At 33.8% G+C, this 23,254-nt stretch overlaps 2 protein-coding genes across 10 annotated transcripts in view; one reads left to right on the forward strand and one right to left on the reverse strand.

The window, feature by feature from the left end:
* The window catches only part of LOC123543108 (serine-rich adhesin for platelets-like), a 36,647-nt gene extending 23,871 nt beyond the window's left edge, over positions 1-12,776 (forward strand). The window contains exons 2-4 of the mRNA XM_045329172.2: positions 6,340-6,541; positions 7,814-8,027; positions 8,659-12,776. Coding sequence (XP_045185107.2) covers positions 6,340-6,541; positions 7,814-8,027; positions 8,659-10,651 — 2,409 coding nt within the window. The 3' untranslated portion in view covers positions 10,652-12,776. The remainder of the gene's footprint in view (positions 1-6,339; positions 6,542-7,813; positions 8,028-8,658) is intronic.
* A 4,262-nt stretch (positions 12,777-17,038) lies between these two features.
* LOC123542075 (atrial natriuretic peptide receptor 1-like) overlaps positions 17,039-23,254 on the reverse strand; it is an 802,781-nt gene continuing 796,565 nt past the window's right edge. For all 9 annotated transcript variants that reach the window (XM_053531573.1, XM_053531571.1, XM_053531572.1 and 6 more), the window contains one exon: positions 17,039-22,872. In XM_053531573.1, the coding sequence (XP_053387548.1) occupies positions 22,792-22,872 (81 nt within the window). In that variant the 3' untranslated portion in view covers positions 17,039-22,791. The remainder of the gene's footprint in view (positions 22,873-23,254) is intronic.

Here is a 23,254-nt window from a genome sequence, read left to right on the forward strand (position 1 = left end):
AAGAGACCAGAATGGGTTTCAACGACCATATTTCAAATCACTAATTAAATTTAAAACCAAAACAGTTTTATTTCATTGAAACCATAATTACCAACGTAAATTATATAGTACTAAAACTCATGATATACAAGCCATTCAAGATGTAAACAAAACACCTATACATAGCCTACTTGTTTCCAAATGCGAAAAAAAGACATGTAAAAATAAACTTGATTGATAAATGAACTGAATTAAACTCTTTTGAAGTCGTCTGTTTTTATCAAAACATCGCACAGAGAGTAATTAATGCCACACATGGATGTTACAATAAAACTTCAAAACTTCAGTGTTATGATACCTATTCAATGTCTAAAACATACAAAAGACTTAACTGTTGTTTAGTTGAAGATAAAGTAGCACCATTCCGTCTTTAATACTCTTTGTGGCTCTTATCAAAAGAAAATGCAATGCAAATACATTGTTAAGAACTATGCACGTGTGTTGATTGATACTTCTACAGTTAGTCGTTGCGCATTCCGGTTTGATGACGAAATGATTGACAGTGTGTAACAAAAGGATACTCTTATCCTAGTTCCAGCCAAAACGGTCGGCCTTACTGGATGTTTGTCTTCCAACTCGCCAAGTCGTGCCTTTGAAAGTTATGCTTTCGGTGTTTTGTCTTCTGACTTATTTTGACTGTACTGATACCTCGGATTGACCTTATTTATACATATGAGCCGCGCCATGAGAAAACCAACATAGTGGGTTTGCGACCAGCATGGATCCAGACCAGCCTGCGCATTCGCGCAGTCTGGTCAGGATCCATGCTGTTCGCTAACGGTTTCTCTAATTGCAGTAGGCTTTAAAAGCGAACAGCATGGATCCTGACCAGACTGCGCGGATGCTGGTCGCAAACCCACTATATTGGTTTTCTCATGGCGCGGCTCATATTTACTTTATATAGTATGGTATTTTGTCACTAATTTTAGAACTTAACACAACTGGGAAATATTTTGTTTGCTCTCTAATTTCTTACAAAACTACAAGAAAAATAAAACACCTGCCAGAACTTTAGACATCAAGGCTTTGTTTCTTGTTTCTTTGTTTCACAAATACAGTTTAAACTCGGGTATCTCGAACTCCAAGGAATCGAGCGTTTTACTTCGAGATTACCGAAATTCGACTTAAAAGGATATTTTGTGCATATGTTGGAACGGGACTTGAGGATGTCTTCGAGATAGCCGAAATTTTACGATAAGTGATTTCGAAATATCGAGTTTCAACTACCATTAAATCACTGTTTTCTCTTTGGAAAGTATGCAACGTGTCTACATTAACAGCTAGCTATAAATAATTGAGGTTGTTAATGAACTATTGTATCAGGAAGACAGTGAGAGATTATAAAGTATAGTCAGATAAATATGAATCGTTTACATACAAATTTAATATTGAAACTTTGATGCCGCTGTTAAACCTTGAAATTTAGATGCAAATGATGTGTTTCATCTATAGACATAGCAAAGGCAATTGAGCCGCGCCATGGGAAAACTAACATAGTGGCTTTGCGACCAGCATGGATCCATGATGTTCGCTAACGGTTTCTCTAATTGCTATAGGCTATCGCAAAGCCACTATGTTGGTTTTCCCGTGGCGCGGCTCATTTGTAAGTAAATCAGTAGTATCTAAATTTACATGCAATTATACCCTTTATTCATCGTTACCAATACGTCTGTCTTTAATGGCATCAGTTATATTTAACGACAAGGAAATATCACCTGAATAAGATAGCTAGTTTACGGAGCAAGAAAAGTCCATGAATATTAATACAATATATTTCAAACTGAAAAGTACTGACACATAATTTGAAATTAAATTCAATTAATTAGAGATAAGCATATTAAAAATTTCACAATGGAAATGTAGTCGAACAGTACATTCGTGTTTTACTGTAATAGAATTCCGCCCAAGGCGGTCCAAAGGGGCGGGACGGGTGTTGCACATGTCATTACCTCTCATAAACTGACTCAATCAAACCAAGTCTTCCGCTATGTTGTTAGGTGGCGTTCTACACTTCCAAGGATCTTTGTACATATTTTGTTATGAAAGGCAGCTACGTTATGAAATTTGAATGATTATCAAGTACCCTTTGAGTAGAATGTTTCTATCAACAACAAAATACAATTTTTTTGAAAATAGTCAATTATCCATCCATCAGATGGCGTGTTAACTTGGTTTAATGGCCATGGGCTTTTAGGGGAATAATGGGTCTGATTGTTCCTTACTCTACGTATTTTCATTCCGTATAAACGTTTTGTAACTCTACATGATTTCTTATTTACAAGTGTTATGTTAATTCTTACAATTGCTTTACTATATGCGTTTAAAGTCTCGACCACTGGCAATTCAAATGAACATGTAAAAGAAAGAAGGAAGAACAGATTAACATTGGTCGTCTTTATTAGCGAAATATAACAAAAGTTTTATTTTCCCGCTCAAATCGATAGCAAGTGTTTTTTGACGTTAAATCTTATTAAGGCAAAAATTACTTAAAGCTATAACTTACTAGATAATAATCAACGATCCGAAATACAAACGTAAAATAAACGTAATCTATGAGATAATAATCAACGATACGAAATACAAATGTAAAATAAACATGATCTACAAGATAATAATCAACGATCCGAAATACAAATGTAAATTAAACATGGTCAGACCCATTCATTTTATCCGAATTTCAATACTGTCAAATCTATAAATATGTACAATACCGGTCTCAGCCCCAATGTGTTAACCAGGAAATGATCTTAAAACCCCTGAAATCCAGACAAGAAAATGAGTCAGTAGCATACTACACATGTTAGCTGGTTTATTTCAACATTTTTACATTTACCGGATGAATGTGATTGTCACAAAATTGAATTAATGATCATAAAGAAGTGTTTTTACTACGCTGGACGTCAAATATTTTATTAAACGGGGTCATAGGCAATCTGATGACATACTGACTGACTTAGCAGTTTTGCATAAAATACACATTAACCTAAGTACATTCATTATATTTAAATGAAAAAATTAACATAATCTACATGTATGGCACATTGGCCGACAACGAAACAATTTCACATTAACTTTTTATTTATATTTATATGAATAATTTCTTAATTCATTTTTCGATATGATGGAATGTTGTATTTTGTAACACTCCTGTTGATTTATCGTATATATTAGGATTTTGTACGCCATTTAAAAATAAAAAAATCGATATCTCAACAAAAAAGACGAAACGCCGCGCATATGTTTGGTGATACTTTCCCGTTTATATTTATGATATCATTTCCCCATATTTTCATTTTGACATTTAAAAACATATCATTTGTCATAGCAAATGTAAAGATATCTGTTACAGTGATACGTTTGATTTACATACTAATAATACACGCAAATGGATGAATTGTCGCTTATGTTTTAGCAAATTTCAGTTGTGAATATTAATGAAAAGAGCTACTAGCATATTACAGTCATGAGTATGAGAAAAGTGCTACTAGACATTGCAATAATAAATATGAGAGAAAAGTGCTACTAGCAAATTGCAGTTGTAAGTATTAGCGAAATGTATATTAGCGAAAAGTGCTACTAGAAATTGCAGTAATGAATATGAGAGAAAAGTGCTACTAGCAAATTGCAGTTGTAAGTATTAGCGAAATGTATATTAGCGAAAAGTGCTACTAGAAATTGCAGTAATGAATATGAGAGAAAAGTGCTACTAGCAAATTGCAGTTGTAAGTATTAGCGAAATGTATATTAGCGAAAAGTGCTACTAGACATTGCAGTAATGAATATGAGAGAAAAGTGCTACTAGCAAATTGCAGTTGTAAGTATTAGCGAAATGTATATTAGCGAAAAGTGCTACTAGACATTGCAGTAATGAATATGAGAGAAAAGTGCTACTAGCAAATTGCAGTTGTAAGTATTAGCGAAATGCATATTAGCGAAAAGTGCTGCTAGCAAATTGCAATCATAAATATTAGCGAAAAGTGCTTCTAGCAAATTGCAGTTGTAAGTATTAGCGAAATGTATATTAGCGAAAAGTGCTGCTAGCAAATTGCAATCATGAATATTAGCGAAAAGTGCTACTAGCAAATCGCAGTCGAGGATATTACCGAAAAAATAAAAAACAACAACAACTGGCATATCATAGTACTTCTAAATCACAATAATGAATATAAAGCAGAACCTACAACAAAACCTTGCAGGCATGTAAAGCTAAATGTTACTATTGCCAACATCATTATATGAATATCGAGTTCTGAAATATATTTAACTCGAAATTACCCAGTGTGCAATATTTAAGTTTTCCTGACCTTCGTTTGTTAAAACGAGCTTACATCTTTACAATTTGTCATTGTATCTGTCTATAAATGTAATGTTTGTTGTTCAAACGATGTAATGCTAATAGTGTTACACTAAATTCATCGTTATAGGATTATCTGTCAATTACAGGCCCACTAAATAGTTCATTATTTCTATTCATAACACATAAATATACAGAAAACAAAGTAATTTGCTATATAGTTTTAATACTTAAAAGCAATTAGAGCTCGTATCCCAGGTTCTACGCGATCTTAACCATACAATTGCTTATTACTCTATGTGTCTTATGTGACTTATCAACCTCATTTTTCTATTTCGCTTCCTTTTTTTCCTATCCCATCATTTAAGATATCAATATTTGAAAAAAGTTTAAGTTTTACTTTGTATAAAAGGTTCATTTTTTCCCGATATTTTCCTTTTAAATAAATGTTTTATTCCTTTAACATTTTTAGGAACATTACCTTTTCAGCATGTTTCTAGTACCAGGGTATACATTGAAAGATTCTCATCAAAGAGGCAATGATTGAATAAACATAAAATAAATAAATATATAAAAAAATTGAAACTGAGTATACTGACTCTGGCGATCGATTATTACCAGAACCTTCATAAAACATAAAATAAAATCTGAAATGTAGATCCCTCCACAGCACTGAGAATAAGGCAGACAGTGAAAATTGCAGACTCGGTTTAATTGAGTCTGTTCATGAGCAGTAATGGAAAACGCCACACTGTCCACGTCCCCGAGCACCTGCTCAAGCAGTATTCAATCTTCAAATCTAAATGAGTTGAAATCAATGATCCCGTAGGACCAGAAAATATAACAACATTAAGGTAAAGTCGGGGCGCCATTTTACGGCCGCCACACAGCACTTAACACCCGCTGTTGTGAAGTAAATAAAATCTGAAAAGTAGATATCTCGGAAGCAAGTACCATTTATAAAAAAAGGATCTGGTGTCAAACCTCTGTCAAATGCGTTCATTGTCTAGGTTTATTGGGTTTAACGTTTAACTGTAAACGCGTCTTCATGAACTTGTCACATCATTTAATTGTCTTGGTCTTTGTTCAGTCATAAAAAGTTTTCATGGTTGGTGTTTGCAAGACACAATAATGTTAACCTAAAGACATATATCTCACAGGTGTGAGAACAAGATGTCTTTTATTGTATAACGAAATTTAAGTCGTCATCCAACAAAAGTGAATGTGTAACTGACATGTTGAATACCGTGTTCCTTGTCAAAATTACATTAAACCTATCACTATATTCTTATAGCGTTTCACAGGGATGTTTGCTTCAATCTTCAGCTTTTAATTTTTCTTTGAATGACACTCATAATGTTTTAGATGTTCTGTCCTTTGATTAATCAAGACGGTAGATCTACCGTATAGAACATTTCCGTTTCTTGCAAAACAGATCATAATCCTCTGACTCCTGTGAACCTTTGTCACTTTTACATTTTCGACAAAGTTGTGAAATCATTAATTTTCTTACGGGACGAAGTTTTGGAGTGTTTTGTGGTTGCATCATTCTATGAAATTTAGCCCAAAGACTACATAGAAATCCAATTAATTCTATCTGCGACAAGTTTATATTCCCACGCTATTCGCTCTTTATTGAGATTGACTAGTTGAAGTTGAAAGTCATACCACATCACTGTACATTAATGATAAACAGTGCAAATCTTCATGTATATATACAGCAGATTATTGTTTCAAAGCTTTTAAATCATCTTCAAGTATACCCAACTTGGCTGGCAACATATGAACGAAATGTGAATGCAGAGCTGCTTGAACAATTAAAAGTCATGTAGTATCAAAACATTTGTTTTAACACTTACCCGTTTTTTTTTCAGTGGTAGTTCACTTTCATGCCGCCTTAGATACACAACTTTTAAGTGTGTACCTAGAACATAGTATTGGCTATACTTTAAAAACTGCATATTTTATTTGCATACATGAACATTGCGCATGATATATCTTTACAGGCAAGCCAACGTAACAGTGCACAATCTCGACCACGCCTTCTCGTCATAAGACCACCAGAAGGAAGCGGACAGCCTAAGCGAATTGTTGTTCTCGCCAACCAAAGACCCCAACCAACAAATCCGTCGCCACCTTTATCAACGGCTATATCGGCTCTTCAAGAAACGGCCGCTGTTGCCCAAGCAAATCTCAACAGAGCATTTGGTAAGTTTTATATACATGTATAATAATTATTCACACTCTTACGCATTTACAATCAATCATACGATTTAATATCGGTAAATGCATACCATTTTCGCAAACGTCATATGGTGTATAAAGCCACGTGTTATAAAGCTGTTACACACTGCATTTAATACTTTACTATCAAAGCTGTATTGAACCAGATATAATTAATATCAAAACACTTAATGGACTGAATGATCAGATTAAATTCATTACAAAGAAAGATTAAAACGGAACGCTGATGATACCTTAATGTCGTAACATGGGTTAATGTGAACAGGGATCCAGATTTAAGTAACACCCTGTTCTGAAGGGCTGAAACGAGAATCTTTCTGCATTTCAAATGACACATTTACGTATTAAAATTAATGTATTTGCCTTGTATGAAATTTTTACTCATGAAGTAATTTGAAACAAAACTTTAAACAGGAAAAATTGTTTTAAGTTAACTAAGATAGTTTGTAAGTTTGATAACAATCGGTCAACGAATTGATCCAGAATTGAAAATATTAATTTTTTGGCGTCCGAAATGGCTGAAATACACATAGTTGCTTGGCAACAAATTTATAACAATTGAAGACATTTTGAAAAAAAAAGTTAATGTTACCCTCTTAAAAATGTTAAGAACGATATGTATTATGAATAGTTTTTATACAAACAACAGACAGCTGCAACTCAGTATCTCGAATTCCAGGGGCTCGAGTGTTTTACTTCGAGATAACCGAAATTCGACTTAAAATGATACTTTGCGTGTGTTCGGGACGGGATTTGAAAATGTCTCTTGAGATAGCCGCAGTTTCGAGATAAGCGTGTTTCAGCTTTCACATGTAAAAGGTAGATTAAAAACATTTGTTCATTATATCTTTAAAGCAGGAGAAAACCTCAAATATACACCTGCGTATGGACCAACATTGAAATTTTTTAGAGAGCTTATTTTTAATATAAATGAAACTCGAGATCTCATACTCTCAAAAGTCTGGCTGTCTTGAAGACATTTTCAATTCTTGTCCCAAAAAAAAAAAACATGCACAAAATATCATTTTAATACGAATTTCGAAGTAAAACGCTCGATCTATTTCAATTCAAAATACAGAGATTCTATTGTACATAAAAGTGACTTTTTATCGCGGAAAAAATTACCTTGTATTTTTCTATTTGTCTTACATGACGTCATTTAAGTGTACTTAACACGTCATAATTATTACGTCAAAGCGTCAGTCACATAAATCAATGTCCAACTTGTTCCGCTAGGTGGTCATCCACAGTCAGCGTTTCGTCAGCAGTCGAGTTCGAGTTCATCTAGCAGCAGTGGTTCTTCAAGCTCTTCAGCGTCAAGTGGAACTCGAAGTCTCAGAAATATTCTACAGGGCATGCGCAGATCGGGACCATCTACGTCATCAAATATAGCTCATATGTCTGAGACTATTCCAAGGGCAATGCCTCCTGTTCTTCCACCGACAAAAAGGTAAATGTTCTACCAATACATTTGTTCCTCAATTTTCCCACTAAGTATAATTTCAAGTAACTGAGAATAGGTAAAGTATACATTTCAAATTAAGTTTTCTGCGTCCAAATCTTCTTGGGCTCATGTCAACTGAAAATTAAATATTCAGCTGAAACTCGGTGTCTCGAGCCAACTTATCTCGAAATTTCGGCTATCTCGAAGACATTTTCAAGTGCCGTTATGAAACCACGTGCAGAAAATATCATTTTAATTCGAATTTCGGTAATCTCGAAGCAACACACTAGAGCACTTGAAATTTGAGACACAGAATTTCAACTGTAGTTCTATGTAAAATGAGTATACCCTGCATACATATATCGTAAGAAATCCATAATAGATTGTTAATACATCAGTGTATTAATCTGTGTATTAATTTTAAATGATACACGTATCAGATTACCATTTTGTGGCCAGATTTAAAAGTATCCTTCGTATGAAAAAGGACGCATCTGCTACTTACAATATTTTAAGATTTCACTGTTAAAAATCTTCCACCATAAGGTTTCAAAAACAGTTTCTTTTAAGTTTCTCACTTACGACCTTATATCTCTGATAATTATATATAATTTTCTTATGCGTATTTTTCATTTAGATTTGGTGAACTCAATATACCAAGTGTGATAGAAGCGGCTCTGAGACGCTTACAAGAGAGGGCAAGGCTTCAGGGAAATGTTAGGAACAACAATGTTCTACCGAGACACAATTTTCGTATGACTCCCACCACCAGAAGACCACACCAGCATCATGACCGTTCTCCTTTTAGTGGCGGTGTAATTGATCTTTCCAGACTGTCACTAAATGAAAGAAGCAATCGCAATGATGGTACTTCCTCTGGCAATTCTGGATCTTCCGGCGCAAACTCAAATCCCCGTTGGGATATTGGAACCATTCTTTCGACGAGCACGTTAGGTCGGAATGGGGTGTCTCCACTATCGAGTTCATGGAATAATAGTCCATCGGACATGAGTGCAAATGGAATCGGACAAAATCTCAATGGAAATGGACCGTTTTTGAAAAATAACGACTTACTACAAATGCCTACCGACACTCGTTCGCTGCCATCATCTTCTGTGGGTCGAACAGGTTCAAATCTTAGAACATTTCAGGATAAAACGTTCGATAAGGCTGCAGGACGTAACCGAGGTACCTCCTCAAAGCCTACACTAGATATCCAGACTTTACTTTCGGATCCATGGACGTCGCAGAACTCTTTCATGCCAGCACAAAATTCAAATAATGTAGCAACTGGAGGAGTGGGTTCAACATTTGAACCAAGTGGAAGAAATAATGGAACAAACAATTCACAGCCAAGCCCACCTCAGTATCAAGGCCAAGGGCAGTCTCCCAAAGCAAATTTCGACGTGCCGATACCAGCACCATCAAGAATTGCTGATTTCCAATCTCCTTCAGGATCTGTAACGACGAAGCCAGCAACACCTAATGCACCAGACAAAGTGCCAAAAATGCCATCTGTTCCAGCTGCCGCCGTCAGCCTCAACGCTTCTGCAAAGGTATCAACGTCTTCTGCAGAGGCTAATAGTACTTCAAATCAAACAAGTACAAAATCAGTTAAGACGAAAACGATAAAAGTTACAACCGTTGTAAAAGGTGGAACAAAAGCCGGTGTTTCAGCGGCCGCGGCGAGTCAAGCAAACATTGCAAACGCTGTAGCACAAGGAAAACAAATAAGCGGACCGGCTTTAGAAAAGATTGCTAAATCCGCAGCAGGTGTGACCAGAACTAATACTGCATCAAGTAAAAAGCCGGCAGCAGGTTCAATAACAGTAAGGCGACAGCCGAATGGTAATTCAATAATAACGTTATCAGATGGCCAGGGCGAACCTGTTGTTTTAAGTGCATCAGGACCCGTGAAAATCGAACGCATTGTTAAACCAAACGGTCGTATTCAATTTCTAATAAACCCGGTGCAAAGTACACAAACTACGATAAATCCAGCAGCAGATGGAGAAATTGAACCCGAAGATATAACAACGACCGTTCTAACGCCTACACAGGCCAGTCTTGCTGTCTTCGGATTCACGGACGCCACGTGGACGACTAACGCCCCGTTTTATACAGATTCTGTTTTAAGCAAAAGTTCGCCGACTGCACCTGAGACTGGCCCCACAAAAATAGAGAAAACTATACAAATTACAGACACCGCAGTTGCAGATACTGCTTCCGCGTCGGTAAACACATCTGTAAAAAATGCTACAGCCGATGTAAACGTGAAAAGTAAAGGTTTAATGCAATTGTTCAAAACGCCAAATATACCTCGACCGCCGAAAGTGTCGGATATGAATTTAGGAAATGCAGGAATAGTTAATCCTCTTTTAGCTAATAACCAAAAGTTTATGATAAATCCACAAACGAAAAATGTTCCACCACCTTCAGATGTTTCGCCAGTATCAAACAAATACATTTCCTCGACAGTTAGACCTACACTTCAGACAAATAATGGTATACAACCTTTAGACTTTTTCCCAAGCACTGCTAATCAAAAGCATCAGCAAACTCAAAAACATTCGGATGTCATGCCACAATACAATTTATTAGGTGTTTCTCCTTTAACATTTGCACCGTAAAGAAACCTGTTGCCTTGAAAACTGAAAAATGCAAACACTGATTCTTGCAATGTTTGTGAAAACATATCAGTGAGAACTATTCAAGACTCTTTAACCCAATGGCTGCCCAGCTTTGAACTTGGAATACTGGTCAGTATCAAGTTGTGCTATACCATTGAGTTTGTTCACAGTATTAAACGAAGCAGGAAAGCAGGTTGCCGTCGAATATGTAAACGGAGGGAGATATAGAAAGAATGTGATAGGACATGACGATGAACAGGCGTGATATCAATCATTATTTCGATGTGTTGCTCCAGGATATTGCGTAATGATTTATAAATGGTATCTCCAGAATGGTCTACCAGATACAGAGACAAAACTAGTGCAGGCAGGTTTCCTTAGTCCCAGCTTATATTTTCGTAAAATTTAATGCTTTCGCTTACATATTTATTTATATTGAACAAAAATCAAATCTGTTCTTTTCAAGGCTGCTTGTGAACGACCAAAATATGCCGAAGCAATACTGATTATCTTAGCATCGAGTATTAAATATGACAATTATTGTATAGGTTTATTAAAGAAAAGCTGCGACATTAAGGAGTGTTCCTATTGTTGACTAGTATGAATAGTGTAACAGTTCTTACGCAAGGTTGTAACGAAATTGATTGTTTATTCTAACACGACCCGATTCATTTCCCCCCCGCAAACAAAAAAGACTAAAACTGTGTGATATTATGCAACGCATTTACTGTTTATACGCCACAATTATTATTATTAACGTCGTAGCATCAATTGTCATAGCGGCACGTTAGAAAAAAGAACCACAAAAAAATTATTGCGGTTCTTCAAAGATGCAGATGATAATTCTTTATAAAGTGTTAGAATCAAAGTAATTTATCTCAAGTAGTGGTTTGGCCTTGAATAAAATCATTGTTTGTCATGAAGATGCGTATTATTTTTTCATACGAGCTTGGTCCCCGTGAAATAGTTCCTTCACATCTGAACAATGATTTTATTAAATGGAAAATTACTGTTTGGGATATATTATTTCTTGATTGACACTTGAAATGTTTTGAATACAGTACCATAAACGGTTTTATTTAGAATATACTCAGTTCCAAAAGAAAGTATGCACTTTTTAAGTTTAAATATTTCAAAAAATTCCCCGACGTTTTTGTTTCATTTTTTCATACACTAACTCTCAGGTATAACTCAAAATCTAAAATGTACACCAATTTGTTTACGAACTGATTTAAATTTTGGTACCAAACATTATAAGTTTTCATGAAAATAACCGAGAAAAAATAACAGAAATTTAAGTGCACACTTTCTTTTGGAATTGAGTGTATACTTTGTAGGAACTCATGGAAAAGAAAGAAAAGTTATAAATTCATGGTTTATTTTGACAGGCTGATTAAATAGTTTCATACTAATTATTTAGATACATTTCTCTTTGTATTAGACAGATAAAACTAAATTCAGCAATTCATCAAACATTTGTAGATATACAACATGTATCATGCACAAAATAGCATGTGCTTCAACTGTAAAAGCAACTACATCAACGTAACGACCACAACAATAAAAATGTACATTGAAAATACAGTACTGAATTACAATGTAACTTGATCTGCTTTGAGAGGCAGATGGAGTCAAATTTTGTGAACTTTCGAAGAAAGAACATATCCTTGTTTCATTACGCCTTATCATACTGTATATTGGTAACTTAAATACACCATATTGAAGAAAACGGCCTACATTTCCAACAATTCATGACAGTAATAAAAGAATATACATTACCAATTACCTGTCACATCCCTTCTTTTAAAAATGTATAAGTTAAAATGATTAATGGATATATACTTGCGGTCTAATGAATTGAAGGTATCAAAATATATTATTTAGTGATTAATCACATTTTAAAGCTACTTGCAAACAGTATGGACGGACAAAATGATACTGTCATTTTTGCATATTTTGATAAGTCAAGTTATACAAGACAGTACCATCTGGTTACCTTACTATTTCATTTATATGGCAAGTAACGGAAAATTAGCAGGTGGATTCTAGAATACCTGACTATAGAAAAAGACATGCATCTTTACTGAAATAATGGCATAGCTCCCGAGTACCTCAAAGGTCTACTTACATTTGCTTCTGATGTTCATTCTAGAGCATTAAGGTCATCCGCCCAACTCCAACTTCATATGCCCAAACGAAATAGTTAATCTTACAGATTTTTTTCTGTTCTCTGGTTCAACTATTTGAAATGGCCTCCCACAGTACACAGGAAATGCAACTTCACTAATACATTTTCAGTTGAGCAAATTTCCTAGGAGCTAGCAGCTCTTGCTTATTGATTAGTATGTTTTCTGTATGAGTTTTTTTTTGAAAAAATGATTTGTTTAAATCTATGAATTGCTGAGGGCCTCATGGAAGATTGATTTGTTCAGTGTGTTCCCTCGTTAAACAAAGTCTTCATTATTGTTGTTGTTATTATTATCATTATTCGTATCATTATTATAAGACTTCATGATATATTTAACTTTTAACTCAATTAATGTAAGTTTTTGACCAAATCTCGCTACGAAATCTGTTTACCTGGCAATTGTCATCTCGCTCAGCTGATATCGTTCAGATATAAACCTAATTACTTTTTTTCATTTGGTGGCAAAGTACAAAGCGAAAATATTAAAAAATAAAATGAAGCAATTTTAGATACTATTCCGGCCAAATGGGTGAAGTAAACACAATTAGAAATGAAAGCACGTCTATTAAGTACATGTTTTAATTATTTCTGCCTATATTAAGTGAAAAATATCGATTCTCTGCTAATGAGAATGATTTTAAGGTTTTTCGTATGCTTTTGTATCTGCGGCAAAAGTGGGTCGTAAAATTGCATTGTGCTTCATAAAAAACTCCATAACTTTATTGGTAACTAATGAGTGGTAATTATTTATTACACCGTTAAGGGCTATTCGTGTCTAGTTACTATCTTTTTATTACTATTATCTTTTTATTTCATCTTATAGAGACATATATGGTTAAGAAATCGCTGTCGTGCATTAATTAAGAAATAAAACATACCGTAATGAAGTGATACAGGTTAAACATTAGATCTGCATGGAGGGTAATACGTACACTGATAGTGTTCATAATACCATTTAAGGTAACGGACGTGTATTGAATATCGGTCATTTTCGGGCGATTACGTATTCTTCGTACAGAACTTCGGCAATCTCCGTCTTGTGGCTTGTACGAGCTTCATTAGCAGCCGGATAAAGCCGAAGTAGCATCTGAAGATTTCGTGATCTCACGTAAATTGCCATTTGTCATTAAGGACCCATTACCTTAAGATAAGGTTTCGGTTTCACATTCATTTCGTACGTATGGTATTTGTACAGGTCATCGAAGGATGGGTCTCTAATGAATCTTTACGTACTCTACTCTGTGGTAAAGGGAATTCCTTTTCTTAAGACTATGAAAATGCATATGATATTTAAAAATATTTTTTTGAATTGATTCTTTGATTCAAGCGTTTTTTGTATTATAAATTTATAAAGCGTGATGCACATACAATCGGCTTGTTTGGTGTCGATCGATCGTAATAAGCGATAAAATTGTCACCATATCGCCCGTGCGTAATAACCCTGTCAATTTCGGGCGGACCAATTTATTAATAATTCTTTTTAATGTCTCATTAAGCACAATTCGTAACTTGCATCAATCATTGAAAGTCAAACAAAAGGTAATATTGAAATGTGCTTACGTTAATAATTGCTACATGTATATTTCGTCTTTAGAATATATATTTATACAGGGCACATATTACAGGTATATATGACAACGTACACACTACTTTTCATTTAGGATGATAATCAATTTAACAGCATTTATTGATTTTTTGGGGCCAAGATTATCTGGCATAATATTATCTACATTTGATTTACAGCGTTATGTGAATTACACGTATATATTATCATGCTAGCAATTAGTTCACACTTTTTAAATGAAATCAACTAACAAGTTTTTATAAATTATTTATAGATAATTGTACTAAATATGTATCTTTTAATATCTATAACCGAATTTAGAACCATTATTATTGTAAATAATATGCCAATTAATATATACTGCTGGGTTATCGTTTAATATTTATTTTGCGTTTAAAGTTCCATCAGTCTTTCAATTTTATGTTAAAAAATATAGATAGAATAAAGATAAAGTCGAAATAAATGTTATGCATAATTGCATGGTATGAAAATCATTACTTTCAATGTTGAATATGAACTTCAACATTTAGTGTCATAAAGGGAGGTAATTTAAAAGAAGGGAATGAATTTCACCCTTTGCTATGTTAATCAACAAATACATAAACCTTTGACAAATATATGTTTCGTACGAAACAAGGCATTAATATATTTTATGTTCACAACAAAGAAATTGTGTTTATCCACATTATAAACAAAGGTATTATGAGCCTTTATATAATGTATGGATATCATGACTGAAAGCATGCGTTTGTCCTTTTTTTTAAACAACACTAATATGGCTTTTTGTCTGACAATTTTAGAAGGAAATGTATATTTGTTTGATGCACCAATATGAAGACTCAGTTTAAACAAGGTGTCGATTGTAAAATTTCATTATTAAATACCAATGTATTTTGCCGCTTTTCATCATCCTTTTTACAACATTTTTGAATTAACAATTGTATGCATGCATTTATCTTGGCCATCCTTTTAAGTTGTTTCATAACAGGTACATTTTATATGCCGATACGGCATATCTAGAAGCCATAGTTTTTAAGTGTTTTTCATCAAGGGTTTTCAAGTATGTGAATGTAACAATTTTGAATTTCTTTCAATGAATTGAATCAATTCAATTTTATTGAAACCGCTTTTCAGTTCATAGTATTGCACAATACTGTTATATTTTCATGATTATATTAATTCTTTTGGTCAAATGGGGCGCTACGAGTCCATTTTTTATAATGTATGATATCATTGAAGTTTTGTATAAACTATTTCATATACTTTCAAACCGGCGTATTGACCAGTTATGGAAGGAAACCATCTGGGTTTATAGTCCTCAGTTTCTTTGACGATTTGAATATTTACAGTTAAAATACAATTATGAATAGGACCAACCCAATATGTTGTCTCTATGCAGAGGTTTGCCTGTATATAAAGAATCGGACGTAGTTGAAATATATGCACCATCCTGTTGTTTTCTAAAATGCTTTTCTTTGTTATTTAAAATGCACGTGCTTGGTAAATTGTAGTTTGCTTTTGTTTGATCCTTAAACGTGTTTTTACTGTTTGATTATCTAAATTTGGTAATTTATTTTGTAGATCAATGAATATAATTTGATAATTGTTAAATAAAAATATTTGTTAAAAAGCCTAATTGTTTTCTATTTTGTTGTTGTGTTTAACGCAATTTTAATAGTATTCCAGTTACACATGTTGTTCAAGTAACCCTTGTTTTCCTTACCAGACCAAAAACCATTTTCATCAAATGTGTGACACTGTCCGCACATGAAAGGGAAAAAGTAAGCGACAAAGTCCTCATATGATAGGGAAGAAGTCGTCTACAATGTCCTCACATGACAGGGAACAAGTAACTTACATTGTCCTCACATGATATGGAACGAATAGCCTCATAAGTCAATCATTTCGGAGAATTATTATTATTATACCAGATTTATATAGCGCCCTTTTCATGATAAACACGTTCAAAGGCGCTTTACAGCAACTGCAGCCACACAGGGCGCGAAATCATCCTCTACTAGTACAGACACAGAGCGATCTGACCAGAGGGACAGAGTGAGACAAAGCCCCCACAGAGAGATCAGAAATCAGATACAGGCTTGTCCGGCTAACTTAGCCTAGCTCGTTGCGAATAGACAGCCTGGTTCTTTAACGTGCCCAGTGTATAGCACTGATACACGCAAGGATTGCCTGGGTTCCTGACCAGTACACCTCTAGCTGGGTGGGAAACACTTAAAAGCGTTTCTGAAAATTCCCGAGTAGCTGCCGGGGATCGAACCCCGACCTCAGGATTGGAAGGCCAGTGTGCAAACCACTGAGCTATCCGTCCAATACTATACTATAATTCAAGATCACAATACGCGCTGATAGTATTGCCTTATATCCTTGATGTTGTCTGGGAGCAGTAAATTTTATACGTTTTTCATACATAGACTAAGTTCCGACCAGTAAAAGTTTAGTATTGACACAGTATCATACTTCAACAAATGGCAAGTAAATTTATTGTGATATTCTTTATGTAGATTTTTTTCCAAAAAACATGTTCTTAAAATACAAATGACATAATGTTCCCTCTCTAGAGTTGGTGATCATAGTTCCGAGCTGAGCGATATTGAAGAAAGAAATACGACAAAAATAAATTTCTCATGGTTTTATTGATATAATATTAGTAAATTTAACTATAAAACCTAAGCAAAATTATCCAATATAATATTTAATAAAATTCAAACAAATACATGCTCAAACATTGTTGCAGATATGTCCAAATATAAAATAACATAGTAACTACGCACGTATGTATATACAAACAGTTCGTTCTAAGTTCAACTTCTGCTACTTAAGTGAAGCATTCAAATAAATAAATGTGCAATCTAATCTGGGATGCCCTCTGCATTCTATTCTAATAGTAATAAACAATTCCCTTCAATACATATATGTAACACTATGTGAGATCACCCCAAAATATATATTTCAAAACAAATGACCTATCCCTCCGATACAAGTGTTTCACTCGGTAAGAGATTTCCCATGTACCGTACTGCCAGTCAAAAGAACATATCTCTGCGATGTCATCTAATTAGAGATATCCCCTACAATATATCATTAACCGAATGGATATACCTCTGTTTGGGATATGTCATCTGGTTTGAGATGACACCTACATTTTATACACAGACTAATAAACCTACACCTCCGATACATATGTGTCATCTAATTAAAATATATAGAGTTTTAAAAAAACCTTTCTTGATTATGTAGAATCTGCGGATAACGTATAATCAGCGACCTTGACCCAGTTGTATGACATTCCATGCCAAACGCGTCTTGTCTTCTATTCTAAGACTACTTAAAATAAAAAGAATCTGCAACAATATTTGAGCAAATTTATGAACTTGTACTAAAACAAATTAAAACACAACAACTATCTAAAATATGTGCATCTAAATATCACTGAAAGTGGAATTTCTTTTTAGAATTTTAATATACAACAAATTTTATTTACATTTTATTTCTAGTAAATATTAAAACTAAAAACGAAACATGATCATATAACATACTACCGTAAGTTTGACTCCACAGTTTTTATCTTAACACAAAAAAAAAGCTCTTTCGCGATCTGTAACGTACTAAACACCAGGAGACCGTTTCACCAGGTCCACATAGGACTTAAGAGTAAGGCGTTTAAGGAATATCATTTTGATTTTTATTAACTGTTCGGTTATTCCTTGAACCTAATTTGAAAAATTTATAAATGTTACATTAGAACATTAAATGAAGAATACTATCAGTAATATCCTATAAAGGGAAATGCGTTTTCAAAGCTCATGTTGCGGATAGAACTTAAAATGAATCAGGCCCCAAAACTGTAAACTCACGTATTACACTTGGCGTCGTCTATTGTTGTTAAAACTGACGTCAATTATGCATACTGACCTCGTGTACTAAAAGAGACACGTCATTCAACAGTTTTAGCCATCTAATTTTGATAATTATAGCAACACTTTCGATTCTATCTGCATTTAGCTGAATACACTTTAACTCAATACGCAAGCTTATATTTCTAAAAACAGATAATTTGGCAATCGTCATAGAGTCACGTGTTCGTTACATTTCGTCGCTTAAAATGTTGTTTATGATGATGCGTTGATTTCAAAACTTTAGTTGTAAATACATATATGTGTATAACACAATACAAAGCAAAATTAAAAATGTAAACATGTATAAAACGTAAAGTTCAGTGCGGATTTACAATTTGGTCGGTTTCTGAGAGGGGAACAATAAAAACGTTCCAAAGTAAAGAATAGAGCGCCCCCTAGATAATATTACGAGAATATTTTCAAATGAGAATTCAACAAATCTTTCAATCAAGTACAACAAAAATACATAATAAATTAGTATGCATAATTCTTTCGAGCAGTCAGACGCATATTGGTTGAAAAGCAGTATATTAATTATAGAAAGTGACATCATCAAAAGTAAAAATAATAAAAACAAAAAAATTACAAGCGAGTCAGCATATTTGTAACGAAAATTTTAGTATGTCATAAAATAATAATTATTGCGGTATCGAGGGAAATGCTTTAATAATTGTTTTGCAAACGTGAAGAAATATATATATGCTTCAAATTAATATTGTCTTGTAAAAGTGGACAACGTCTAGACACACAAAACAGTTCAGTTGAAATTGAATTTTGATATATCTTATACTGCAACAGCAATGTAAACAAAGAATATCAAACAACGAAAACACGAACATGTTTAATAATTACAGAAAGGAACAAACCATTGTAGTAGGTTTGTAGGTGTGCGTTGAAAAGTGCGCCGTCCTTCCTACTCAAGTGAATCAAAATAAATGGCAAACACTTTTGCAATTTTGTCAAAACCAGTGCAAGAAAAATGTCTATAGGTAAATTCGTAAAGAATATAATCAAATGTATTTTAGACAATAAACAGTTTGAAAATCTATGAATTGGTTTAGGTAAAGTAACGCAGATAACATTTTTGCTACCTCTTGTAATACAATACGAAAAATAAATTACAAAAAAATACAGGATACATTTGAATTTGTAGAGTTCAAAGCAAAAAGGTTTAATCGCACTGTACCCCGAAGAAAACAATGAGACGTGACAAAAGCAGTTAGAACGCAATGAAACCTGCTCTTAATTAACCCATGAAATCGGAATTGATAAAACATATCTTTATAGAAAACAGAATATTAAGCAGTCGCTAGAAGAGCCTTCTCTTAAAAATAACAATACTTGCTCAGACTCAATGATAAGTTAACAAAATATGTTGTCAGCAACAGTATTATTTGCATCGTGTATTATTGTTTGTTTTTCAGCAAAGTATGCATTTTTATTCAGATATGCAATACTGGGCACAATATATAAGTATTTTCTCACTTTCGAAAATAAATTTACATAAATCTAGAAGCGTGCATCTATGGTAAAATAAAAATGTATATGTTTCTATGAACATAACGTGAAACTGTCCGTGTAAGCTGCTTAGCTTGTTGCAAAATTAAACTTGCCAAAAAATATCTAGTTTATAATATTCAATTTCAATATTGTTCATAGTAATAGATCCTTAATGACAGTCCGTAATTTTCGTCCGATTACGTAATATTCGTATGCACTTTCGGCAGTCTCCGGCATGAACGGAGAGTCGGGTGCTCGTATGAATTATATTATCGTCCGATGAAGGCCGAAATGCCATACAAAGATACGTCATCTCACGGAAATTACCGATTCCAATTACGTACAAGAATACGCCCTCGTCCGGAAATTATTGTTTGCAATTACGTACAAGAATACATAATCGCCCGGATTAGGACTGGGACGATTTCAAAATTTTGAAAGCGGTTAATCATTTGTATGGAATCGAATCGAACCGGTTAATCGTCCTCCATATTTCAGATGATGTTTTCTTTCCTGATGTAGGCATAGGAAAAAGAGATCAATATAATTGCACCTTTACTAATCGTACCAGGTGTTCTGTATTACAAAAGTGCTTCTATTGTGACATTTCAATACAAGCAAAACTGTATTATCTGCACTATAAAATACTTACTGGTATTTCATTTTATTATCGGCTTGTTAAAAGTTATTTTTTACCATAAGTAAGTTGACAAAATCATAGGAACCAGTGGTTCAGGGTTAAATCAAACACATATTAATAAATCCTAAACGATTTTGTTGAGCAAAAATGTATATTATTGTGTTTTAAACCGTTTTCGTTTTCTACTCCTTTGTGTAATTACAAGGGAAGTAAACTAATAAATATCCCTGCTTTAAAGTACTAGCCCAAGGCAAGGGTTGACATTCTTTGCGGATCACAACTTTGAATTAAATATTAAAATTTCTGTTATTGATATTAGCAAAACTATCATACATTGCACATTTGTGAAATCATTTTTGTTAATTTCAAGGACTTGGAAATCAATTTCTAGACTTTATTTAATGTATTTCTATAAATGAAAATGTTAGGGTCTATCTCTACCTGATGACCATATAAAGGTACTTCCAGCAGCTGACTTCATTAGGAACTTACGAACTTTATCGTTTAGAAGCAGTGTGATAATTAATCATATTTTGGTGTATTTTATTTTCAATATATCATGACAAGCAAATCCGAGACTACTGATTATGTTCAAATTGATGTGTTTAAGCGGAAATATACTGTGAATCTATGTGCTGATCAAAGAAATGTATAAAGATAAAGTACAATTCGTGATGTTTATTGTTTGAGAGCGAATAGCGGTTCTGCAAAATCGAAACCGGTTTCACCTAGTAATCGAATCGGATCGGATTATCCGAGTAATCGTCCCAGTCCTAGCCCGGATATTAAATACTGCAATTACGTACAAAAATACATACTTGCCCGAAAATTACCGATTACAATTACGTACAAAAATACGTTATCGTCCGGAAATTACTAATTACCATTACGGGTCCGACAACTTAAATTATTTCTAAACAATAAGATATACAGTCAGCAGCCTAGTAAATAAAGGCCAAACATATGATATGAAACATAGAAAACAAGATATGGCATATCTTGTACTGTTTGGTTACTTGACAACACGGTTTCGAAGTATGGTTTTTGTATTTTGTCTTTATCTTTACACGAAACGAAATACTAAAGTACAAGAAGTGTAACAGAAAGGAATGTAAATGATATGTTACGTATGTATACAATTACAAACTACAACTTTCACTTTAAATGATTCACACATTCAACCTCAATCAAAACACGTGTTTGAAAAGGTTGGAAAGGTTGTCCTAGTCATTGATAATACTCTCTGTTTATATTAACCTTTAGCCTGCTAAATTTCTAAAATGGATTGGTCCATTATTCAATTTGGGCAATACCGTATATCATTCGAAGGAGGGTCCGCTGAAAATTTGCTACAGTGCAAACCATGGTCAGCTTGCACGGATGTGCAGGCTGATCTTGGTCTGCACTGGTCGCAAAGGCAACATCAGTTGCCGCCAGCAAGCTAAAGGTTAAAAACATTCATGGCTAATGTGTTTTTCAATTACTCATCAGGTGTAATAATGTCTTGTCATTGACGTCGTTTTATATATAAAAGACTATACCAGTTAACGAAAGACGAAACTGTAACGTTTCTGCAACAAAGGATCTTACATTTGTTTACATATATGTATTTTCGCATTGAAATTATCAAATTTGTTGATTAAAACTGATAAAATGCAATGCTTGTCACAGCTTCACTATTTATTATTTTATTCAACTCGTTTACTATATCCAGTATGAAAAGACAATCATGTAAGATCCTCTTCGTTTTAAATGTTAAAAAATGTAAAACTAAATACATAAAGGGAGATAATCGTACAAATGTTCAAGATAAAGGTATGGTTCTATTGCTCTACATTTCCTCCGATGGTCATCTATCAATGTGTTAAATGATATTAAATTCCTTACAATGCAGACAAATGTATCATCTTAAATCTTTTGGAGCAGAGGATCAAAGTGTTTTCAGAAGATATAAATATTTGTGGATTTTAGCGAATAAATTCAATACACATCTTCATTTATGATCTATATAAGAATCGGAAAATATTGCATTCACATTTTCTAACTGCATTGGTTTTATCTCTACAGTACATAACGAAATAATTAGAATCTTGAACGGTTAACCTTGTGGAGAAAAAATATTATAAAATGTGATTGTACGCAAGTCACCAGCGTGACGTGTTACTTATTTCCAAACTAACAAAGAAATATTGTCACAAATGGTCGAGTTTCTTTAAAGATATCTCTAGACCTGACCGTCCTGCAGGAGTTTGCGATTTTAGTTAATTTTTAGCAGGACGGTGCTACTTTTAGCCACTGAACGGTGCTAGTTTTAGCCGAACGGTGCTATTTTTAGCAGAAAGGTGCTATTTTTGTATCTCCGATTCCAGTGCGCTCACCATTTAACCAGTAAGTTGTTACCGACCCTTTTCCCTGGAAAGAAGAAAAAACTTTAGAAATTTAACAACAAAATTCAGAACATCTAATGGTAAAGTTTAAAAGACATATATCAATGCAGATGATTTATAACACACGAAATGACAGTCTTACAATAGAGGCCTTTTTAACAGACAAAACTTCTATTGGCAATTTGGTCAAAATGTATCTTAGCCAATCTTGACCCATAGATATGGTAATATTTGCTTATTCGCCCAAAGGTGCCAAAAAGGAAAGAAAACAACATTGTATGTTATTTTACAAATCGACAATACATGTGTTTCATAAATTCATACATCAAATTAAAGCTGCAAGCCTACAGATGTATGTTTAACTTTGTGAAATTTTGAAAAATGCTGTCAGTAGTTAGAAGTTACAA

This window comes from Mercenaria mercenaria, chromosome 19 (genome assembly GCF_021730395.1).
Source record: "Mercenaria mercenaria strain notata chromosome 19, MADL_Memer_1, whole genome shotgun sequence".
NCBI lineage: Eukaryota > Metazoa > Mollusca > Bivalvia > Venerida > Veneridae > Mercenaria > Mercenaria mercenaria.